The 10,054-nt window shown below is 51.1% G+C and overlaps 1 protein-coding gene across 1 annotated transcript; it reads right to left on the bottom strand.

Moving 5' to 3' along the window:
• Positions 1-1,385: 1,385 nt before the first annotated feature.
• LOC142435635 (glutathione hydrolase 6-like) lies at positions 1,386-4,757 on the bottom strand. The gene is given in 4 exon segments (XM_075539854.1): positions 1,386-2,419; positions 3,664-3,777; positions 3,861-4,063; positions 4,615-4,757. Coding segments are annotated over 4 exon segments (1,494 nt in total).
• Positions 4,758-10,054: the final 5,297 nt, after the last annotated feature.

Here is a 10,054-nt window from a genome sequence, read left to right as displayed (position 1 = left end):
CCACAGTAGATGGACCGGGATAACACGAGAGCAGGTCAGATTCAGGGGAGTGGTGAGTTAGGCCGGTGTTCAGTGTTGGACGGCAGCATACACTGTGGCCAGCAGTTCACACCCACCAACTACTCCTCAGGAGAAAGACGAGGCTGTCTGCTCTCATAAAGACGTAGGGAAACCCTACATTGGGTTGCTATAGGTGGTGGGTTCCAGGGGAGGTTAGGAATGGTAAAAGACGGCTAGCTATGACTGTGACTGCTCCCAGAAAGGTCAGTGGTTCGACACCATTAGCCACGCCAGGAGAGAAAAATGTGTTCTCTGCTTCCCTGAAGCTCCCAGCCCAGAGCGCTCTATGGGGCAGTCCTAATCTGTCCTCCAGGGTCACATGAGCTACAATGATGGGCATGAGTTGGTCATGGGTGAGAGCCCCTGGCTGGTAGAGACAGAAAAGCATTTGGCTACTAACTGCAAAAGGAGTCACTAGCCCTCAGCAGCCCAATTCTACTTCTGACTTTCATGGAATCACCATGAGTCGGAATCATTTAGACCAGCAGTTCTCAACCTGTGGGTCATGTCCCCTTTTGGGGTCAAATAACCCTTTCACAGGGGTCGCCCAATTCATAACAGCAGCAAAATGACAGTGATGAAGTAGCAATGAAAACAATGTTATGGTCGGGGGTCACTGCAACCTGAGGAACTGTGCTAAAGGATTGCAGCATTAGGAAGGTGGAGAATCGCGGATTTAGATGATTTTCCATGTATTCCAATGGTGGCCCAGGTAGCAGGGAGCGGCTGACAAGGCCCCGGGTGGGGGTGGGTGGGGAATCTCCCACGCTGCTCCCAGGTTGAGGGTATGGTGGGGGAGGTGCTGACTCCAGCTGCCTCAAAGGCTCATGGGAAATAAACTAAGGGCCAGGAAGAGAGGAGGTGTTTATTTTGTTTCCTGCTTCTGCTGGAGGGCAGCAGAGGGTCATCTTGGCGTGCAGGAGACAGTGCTGTGGAAACCAGGCCCAGGGTATTCCGAGGGGCAGATAGAGATCCTGGTGAAACCCCAGGATGCCACATGGGCATCCTAGGCCAAGGCATGGTGCTCTCCCCTGAGTCCTTCTCAGGATGGAGGCTGAACTCAAGCCCAGGTAGACTAGCTCTCATTCAAAGCAGGCTCCTTAGCTGAAAAAAGAAAGAAAGAAAGAAAGAAAGAAGGAAAGAAAGAAAGAAAGAAAGAAAGAAAGAGAGAAAGAAAGAAAAATGATCCAGAAACCCGGTAGGGATGCCTGGAAGCTAGAGGTAGCTCTGAATGCCCAGAGAACCAGGTCACAGGTGGGCCTGGGAGCCAGCAGTGAGAACTTTACAGATATGCCACTACCCTGGGCTTGCCAGACCCTCCTTGGTTAGAAACCCTGAAAGGGGCAGCAGCCATGGGGGACACTGGAGACATGAGTGTGTTCTGCGTGGCTTGTCACCTGGAGCAACATCCCCTGGCCACAAGTACTGGGGCCCTCTGTGGGTCGTTTGTGGTGGTGCTGGTGGGACTGAATTTGGGGTGCTTCCAGATGCCTGAGCAGTGCACTCATCATGGCCCTGGCCACCTTGGGGGCCCCAGAATCTACCAGCTCCAACACATCAGGCTCCATGTCATCCGTGTTGCTGCGGAGAAGGAGGGGGCAGGCCCAGGAACTGGTCACAGAGCTGGCCACCAGGTCGCTGAGCAGAACCCCCATGCTGGGGGACAGGCGTCTGGAGCCGAAGGAACTGTTGACTGAGGAGGCGAGGAGGAGCACTGAGCCACGGCCGTCGATGGCAGCCAGGACACTGCTCCCAGGGGACCCAGCGGCTAGTGGGAGTGGGGGGCAGGAATCCGAGCTGGGTGCCCTGGAGTGGAGGGCCTCCTCCAGCAGGGCCAGCAGTTCTGGGCTGGCTGATGGGCTAGGGGTGGTGAACAAGGTGTCCTGGGGCTGTGACAGCTGCAGGGCTGGCTCCAAGGTGGGCATGGGCTCAGCAGAGGGGCCCTCCAGCCCCAGGTCACTGGCCATCGGACTCAGGAGGGCCTTCCCAGCAAGGCCTGGGGTTGGGGTGAGCGCTGCACTCTGTAACATAGCTCCCAGGCTGGGGTTGGTGGTTCGGGTCCCAGGGCCCAGGGGGCTTCCGTCAGCATGGCAAAGCAGGGGGCAGAGTCCCTTGGAGCCCTGGGCTGCCAGTGCCTTTGCCAGCGGTTCATCCACCAGGAAGCCCTCCTGAGCCAATGTGGTGAGGCCCTCCAGTAGGCGTGGCCAGGGTAGGTGGCCCAAGTGATCATGTAGCAAATTCAGGGCAGGCAGAGCTGAGGGTAGGCCTAGGCCAGGGGCCAGTAACTGTGCAGGGCCTGGGGTCAGAGCCTTTGAACTGCCTGAGGAGTCATTGTGGAAGAGGCCCCAGAACATGGCACCTGGAAGGAGACAAAGGGTCACACAGAGACCAAGGACACTGCCAGGACATGGGTCAGGGTCACCCAGCAGCCCCAGGTGAAGAGTCTCTAACTTGTCTGAAGTTGAGCTTAGGGACTCAGACTAAAATCAGGGGTGACTGATCAGTCCTGGAAATGGGCCAATGATTAACCTTCAAAAAACACAAACTCACTGTCAGCAAGTCAGTTCTGACTCAGCAACCCTACAGATTAAGGCAGCCCTGCCCATGTGGGTTTCTGAGACCGTCACGGTTTCTGACACTGTCCCTGTTTCTGAGACCATCACTGTTTCTGACACTATCACTGTTTCCAACACTGTCCCTGTTTGACACTGTCACTGTTCCTGAGACTGTCCCTGTTTCCGACATTGTCACTGTTTCTGACACTGTCACTGGTTCTGAGACTGTCTCTATTTCTGACACTGTCACTGGTTCTGAGACTGTCACTCCTACGAAGACTCATCGTCCTCCTGTGGGACTGCTGGTGTTGGATCTGTTTACTTTGAGATTAGCTGCCCAACACAAAGTCATGATGCCACCAGGGCTTCCAGACCAGCCTTGCGGGGTGGGTGGTGGCGGTCAGAGCTCATAACCTAGGGACCAGTATCACTGCCTGAATCCTACATCCTACACACAGAGCAGCCTGAGTGAATTTCAGGTCACAGGCCAAACTGGGGTGGGGTGCCCTGTTGGGAGCCAATAGCCATTAAGACCCTGGCCTCAGACACGTAGCAGAAACTTGGCTGCTTTCTAACAGCAAGGCTTTGTTTCGTGCCCAACTTTGCCCCCACATTCCAAGCTACTGTAGCATGAGCAGTTCCGATAACTGACCTTGTTGCCATTAGTCAAAGTACTGAGCACCCATTGAACTGCAGATATACCATATTAGGAACATAGTGATAAGTTCACCCGTACATCACCACGATGTCTTTCAGTACTGTTGCGCACCCTTTGTACCTTATTGGGAACATGTGGCTGATTGGTTGTTGTACAGTGTGCGATTGTTACACAGTGTGCTTCATTGGAATATGTGCCTCCCACTTCCTTCTCTGTTGTGAATATATACCCAGAGTTTTGGCAAAATAAACGGGCTTGATCAGCACTTGTCTTGCCCCATGTCTCTCTTTCTTTTTCCCATCCAGGTTCGTTGCCCCTCTGGGTCACTGCGTGAGGGTCTCGCTGGACGAGACCCTAACAGTGCCCTGTCTGGGGTGGTGGGTCACTGACCTAGTCCTGTGGTGTGGGGATGCACCACGGAGAGGCACAAGGCTGCTCCAACTCCAGCGTCCACGACATTGCCTCCGGCCACAAGCAACTCTCAGCCCATGGCGGAGCAGGCCTCTGCAGCAGGGAAAAGGCCATCAGGGGTGGTAGGACCTGGGGCCCACAGGCCCTCCCCACCCCTCCTTGTCTCCAGCACTGACCAGCAGGGCTGATGATGGCACCGTGATGGTACACGCCTGGGAGATGGGAGTGCCCGGTGAGTGGAGGGCCCACAGAGCCCAAACTTTTGGCGGATCCTCTTCTCGCCTGGACTTGCCACACTGCCAGGGACAAGGCCACGGCCAGAAGCAGCAGAGCCGCCAATATTCGGGACCAGGTTCCCAGGGGGCTATGGGCCTTGTACCTGCAGAGAGGGGTGTCCTGAAGCAGGGGTGCAGGGGGCACCTAAGAGCCCACAGATCCAAGACAGGCTTTCAGTGGGATCTGATCTGACCAGGGAGGAAGTTTCCAGCATGAGGGCACCTCCCGGACAGAGGCAGAAATGGAGGACAGGGAGGGAGGGAGGGGAATGGGGGAGGAGGTTGGAGAGGCGAGATGGAGCCTGCTGGGTAGAGGCCTGGCAGGGAGGCACAGAGGCCTAGGAGCCTGTGCAGTGAAGCAGGGCCAAGTCCAGCAGAGTCAGGCTCCAACCTGTTTATCAGGTGCTTCCTGCACCAGGTGGGGGTTGGGACCCTGTGACTGGGTAGGAGGCTGGGGCTGGCTTGGTCCAAATGTCCTTTCAGTCTCACATACCTCTGTGAGTCTATTGCCTAGGCTTTTCTCCCTTAGCCAGAAAGCTCTTGGAGCTGAATATGGGCTTGCCAAGGCTCCCTCCCCCACCCCCACCCCACACCCGAGATTCCAGGAAAAGGGACTCCCTAGCCTCAGATATGGCCTGCCCGCTCCCCAACTCACCCAGAGCTGTGCTGGAGCCTCCTGGGATGGGGGACCAAGGGTTCTGAGGTCTCCCCCTCTTCCTCCTCCTCCTCCTCAGAATCCAGATATGACTCCCAGAGTAGCAACTGCTGGTAGTACACGGGCCCTGCCTCCCAGTCCATGGTCACCCCAGCCTCCTGCCTGCTAGCCCTCCCAGGGGAGTCTCAGGAGGCCCGTCCCATGACAGTGGGTGGGGGTGGAGGCGGCCTTGGGGAAGGGTTGTGGTAGAGTGGAGAACAGGTCTGGGCAGGGCATGGGGCCAGAGCCCAGGGCGCTCTCCCACAGGGCCACAGCACAGTCACTGGCCTGAGCCACTACCTGCTGGCCTGTATAGTGGGGCTTGACTTGGGGGATACAATCACTGTGTAGTCTGGCTGGCACTCAGCATGTGACTAGGTTCCATTATAGGCCTGTCTGGGCTAGGGATGTGGTTAGGTCTTAGCATGAGGCCATTCCAAGCTCTGTTTGGGAACAACTTCAATTCCTGGAGTGGCATCTAGATGGCCATATGTCATGTGGCTCTTCTCCCATAGGTGGTGCTACAGATCCCCACTGGGAGTCCTGCCCGGGAATCAAAATATTCCTCCCCGCCTCCCCAGAAACCCCAAACCCCAATCACTGCCACCGAGTTGCTCCTGATTCCTAACGATCTTATTCCTCCAAGCTGGGGTTCTCATGAAGGATCTGCTCTGCAGGAAAAATCACGCAGCACCTGGATGAGCTGCGGAGGCCAGTCTTTTTTATTCATCCAGCAGTCATTACTCGGCCGACGACCACCCTTGGCCGTGACCATCTCCCACCTTCTCCACCCCTGCCTCCAACACCAGATCCTCCAACTTCACACAGATGCACCCAGGCAGGCGCCCAGAGCCTCCAAGGTTCTAGCGCCAACAGAGATGCCAGCTTCTCCCACGCTGCTCTCTCCCCCCAACTATTGCCCTGGAATAGCCACTGCACGAGGAAAACATCCTGCGCTTCTTCCCGGCCTGCTTGCACTATTTGCACACATCCCCCACCCCCTTCTCCTCCGCTTTTGCTTCAGCCTGGTCACTCTGGACAGCATGGACACACAGCGACCTCTGATCGATGCCTCTTCTAGAATGTTCTCGGCAATGCTACCTGGAGCAGCCCTACAGGGGAAACCCCATAAGGAGTCCTTGCGTGGTACTCTCAGCCGCAGCCCACGAGACCGGAGGTTGAAGTCCGCTGGGAAGAGCCTCCGAAGAAAGGTCTAGCGGTCTATTCTGGAAAAACAACGACAACACCGCCATCCAACATCTGTACAGCGTGCTTAATACAACTGAATGACGGCTTGTGCTAAGATTTGTCAGCGCTCTCCCAATAAATGATTAATTAAAAAGAAGAAAGTCACCGGAGACCTTGTGGAGCAGTTTACTCTGACACAACATACGGACCTTCATTTATTCGGGAGCTCTTGGCTCCCCAAGTATTGAAGTGTGGCGGGGTGGGGGAGGAGAGGGAGGGTTAGAGGCAGCAGCAAGGATCTTGTTTTGAAACGCCTTTAGGCTTGCTATGTGTGTAAGGCTCATCCAGTGTCATCCATTTTAAGTGTTTCCAAGACTCCCTTGTTCACCTCCTTGTTGGGTGACCAGGGCGTGGGCTGATAACCGGCCTCTCTTCCTCCCCAAGCAGCCCCCGCGGGGGCAAGGGGACATTGGCTGCTAACCCCGAAATGGGCAGTTCCAAAACCACCAGCCGCTCCTCGTCAAGAGTCACAGGTCCAGAAGCTCACAGGGGACAGTCAGAGGAGGGTCACTGACTCAACGGTAGTGACTTGAGCTGCTTCCACCCCAGCTGAAGCCATCCCTCCAGGTGGCGCCCTTGGGCAGGCCCTGCGCACACTCTCCACGCTTGCTTTCCCGATGTCCCCTGGAACCATACATCTTTGAAATTAGATTTTTTTTTTTTAACGAGCTGTGTGTCACAAAAGAATCCTAGTCATTTCGGTTTTACTTTTCATCCATTTAGAGCAAAGGAATCTGGGGTTTTAAGGCTGACCCACCTCTCTTTTAAAAAAGTGCTAACTTTATTTTGCACATCTGTTTTCTTTTTCTTTGTGAAGCATAATATTCGCAATTCTATGCGGTTGCTCAGCTTCATCAAATCGAATCAGCAACATTAAACCCCCATCTATGTGGCTTTATTTCATTAGGCTGTTTCCACCTTCCTCCATAGTGGCTTGTCTGTCTCCCCCATCATCCCCACCTCATCTCACCATCATCTTTAAAATCTTATCCTCTGGGGTGAAGACCATTTTTCTTTTTCTTTCTTTTCCTTTATAATAACGGTGAGTCTGTTTTGTTGTGCTCTTTATTTCCTCAGGTAGGGTATATACACCAAGAAAGGGTTTGCAGGATCATAAGGTATTTGCATTTATTTCATTTGTTTAAGGAAGCACCGGAATGATTTCCATAGTGGTTGTATAATTCTACAATCCCATGAGCAACATATGAGTGAGCATTCCCATCTCTCCACATCCTCTCCAGTATTCATTATTTTTTCTGTTTTTAAAAAGTTTTGCCAAGAGTGTTGGTGTGAGGTGGTATCTCATTGTTTTAATTTGTATTTCTCTAATGGCTAATAAATTCGAACATTTCTTCATATGATTGTTGGCCACATGGATGTCATCTTTAGTATGCAAGTCTTGTGCCCATTTTTTATTAGGTGCTTTGTATTTTTCTTATTAAACTGTTAGAGTTTTCTATAGATACCAATACCACATTCAATATATGGGACATATAGAACACTTTAATCATTCATTATTGTACACATGTAGCAGAAATAATTTTCTTATTTTTTACTGTACAAATCTTTTAAAAAATCATTTTATTAGGGGCTCATACATCTCTTATCACAATCCATACATACATCAATGTGTAAAGCACATCTGTACATTAATAACCCTTGTAATTCTCAAAACATTTGCTCTCCACCTAAGCCCCTGGCATCAGCTCCTAATGTTTTCCCCTCCCTCCCTGCTCACCCCCTCTCATGGACCCTTAATAATTTATAAATTATTATATTGTCATATCTTGCTCTGTCCGACGTCTCCCTTCACCCACTTTTCTGTTGTCCATCCCCCAGGGTGGAGGTCACATGTAGATCCTTGTAATCCATTTCCCCTTTCCAACCCACCCTTCCTCTACCCTCCCAGTATCGCCACTCACATCACTGGTCCTGAAGGGATCATCTGCCTTAGATTCCCTGTGTTTCCAGTTCCTATCTGTACCAGTGTACATACTCTGGTCTAGCCAGACTTGCAAGGTCTAATTGGGATTATGATAGTGGGTGGGGAGGAAGTATTTAGGAACTAGAGGAAAGTTGTATGTTTCATCGTTGCTACATGGCAACCTGATTGGCTCATCTCCCCGAGACCCTTCTGTAAGGGAATGTCCAGTGACCGACAAATGGACTTTGAGTCTCCACTCGGCACTGCCCCCTTCATTCATTATGATTAGATTTTTTATTCTTTGATGCCTGATCCCTTTGACACCTCGTGATCACACAGGCTGCTGTGCTTCTTCCATGTGGGCTTTGTTTCTTCTGACCTAGATGGCCGTTTGTTTATCTTCAAGCCTTTAAGACCCCAGATGCTATATCTTTTGACAGCTGGGCACCATCAGTTTTCATCACCACATTTGCTTATTCACTTGCTTTGTCTTTAGCGATTGTGTCTGGGAGGTGAGCATCATAGAATGCCAATTTAATAGAACAAAGTATTCTTGCATTGAGGAAGTACTTGAGTGGAGGCCCAATGTCTTTCTGCTACCTTAATAGTTAACCTGTAAATATATGCACATAGATCTAATTCCCCATCCTCATATATAAATATATTTGCATATGTACATGCCTTTATTTAGACCTCTATAAATGCCCTTTTCCTCCTAGCTCTTTCCTCTATTTCCTTTGACTTTCCTCTTGTCCCCCTATTATGCTCAGCTTTCATTTGGGTTTCAGTAATTCCTCTTGGTTACATTACCCTTGATCACGCTCTACCAGGCCACCTACACCCTCCTTACCACCAGTTTGGATCACTTGTTGTTCCCTTGTCCCTGGGTTTGTTAACACCGCTACCTGTCCCCCCTCCTCCCCCTGTCCCATGTCCCCTTGGAACTGTCGGTCCCGTTGTTTTCTCCTCCAGATTGTTCATCCAGCCTATCTTATTTAGACAGGCCTGCGGAGATAATAACATGCACAAAAACAAGACAGAGCAAAACCAAGCAACAATACACAACAAAACATCAATAACAACAAACCAATGACAAAAAACAAAACACAACAAGAAAGAAAAGCGTGTAGTTAGTTCAAGGACTGTTTGTTGATCTTTAGGAGTGTTTTCCAGTCCAGTCTGTTGGGGCACCATGCCCTGGCCCCAAAGTCCACCTTCAGCATTCCCTGGGGACCTCGCTGCTCTGTTCCCTTGCAGTTCTGTTGCACCCCCTTAGTGTTTTGCCTCAGTGTGGCAGGTTCAGATCAGGCACTATTCCCACATTGTGTTTCTGGTATTGTCCTCTCTAGGATCAGTGAGGGACGTCATGTTTCATAGTGGGACCGGCCATGTGGTCCTCTCTGTGGACTGGCTGCTCTAATCCGGAACATTGTCCTCAAGGCCTGGTGGGCCAGGATGTGCTCCACTCTCTCCTCCTCCCCCTTAATCTGCTCCCATGTGATCCAATCAGATATGTCCCTCTCCCAGACCTGCAGATTCAATGTTGTCCTTTGAAATAAATTCTTCTGGGGGGAGGGGCGGGTGTCCATATTGTAGTTCGGATTGGGACCGGCCCCTCAGACCTCTCCACAAGTTAATCATTTTCTTATTATTGTTGAGGAGTGTTTATTACAAGGGGTACTGGTAGAGTCTTGGGCTAGTCAAACACCCCTACTGCATCCACTCCTCCCATGCTTCCCAGCTGGGAGACACAACATAAAACAAAAACAAACAAAATAGTGCTAAAGTGGTAGGTAAGGTTAAAAATATAATAGTATACAGACAGATAATGCGTAAAAAGGAAAAGGCACCTAACAACATTTAAAAAGCCAGGTAAAAATGCCCATCATGTAAAAGGCATTTGCAAGCAGAACAGACTCGGGTCATGTCTATAGGGTGGTCAACTTGCCAAGTATCAAATTTGATCCAGTGCAATCAAGATTATAATGCCTGTTAGTAAAACTGTTTGAGACTCTTGCCTTTGTCTAGAGTGGATTAGCCAGTGGTTCAGACTGTAACTCTTTATAAACATAGAAAGCCCTCTCTTTATTCAGTGGAGCAGGGCTGGGGATTTTGACACAGCACAATCCATAACCACTATGGCCATCAGACCACAACTTTGGTCAGATAAATCTTATCTTCGAATCTTAGCTATATCTTTGGAAGGCAGATTAGCCTGAGGCACTATGT

The sequence above is a fragment of the Tenrec ecaudatus genome, chromosome Y (genome assembly GCF_050624435.1).
Source record: "Tenrec ecaudatus isolate mTenEca1 chromosome Y, mTenEca1.hap1, whole genome shotgun sequence".
Lineage (NCBI taxonomy): Eukaryota > Metazoa > Chordata > Mammalia > Afrosoricida > Tenrecidae > Tenrec > Tenrec ecaudatus.
The sequence above is the reverse complement of the archived record's forward strand: the minus strand, read 5'-3'. Positions and strand labels throughout refer to the sequence as shown.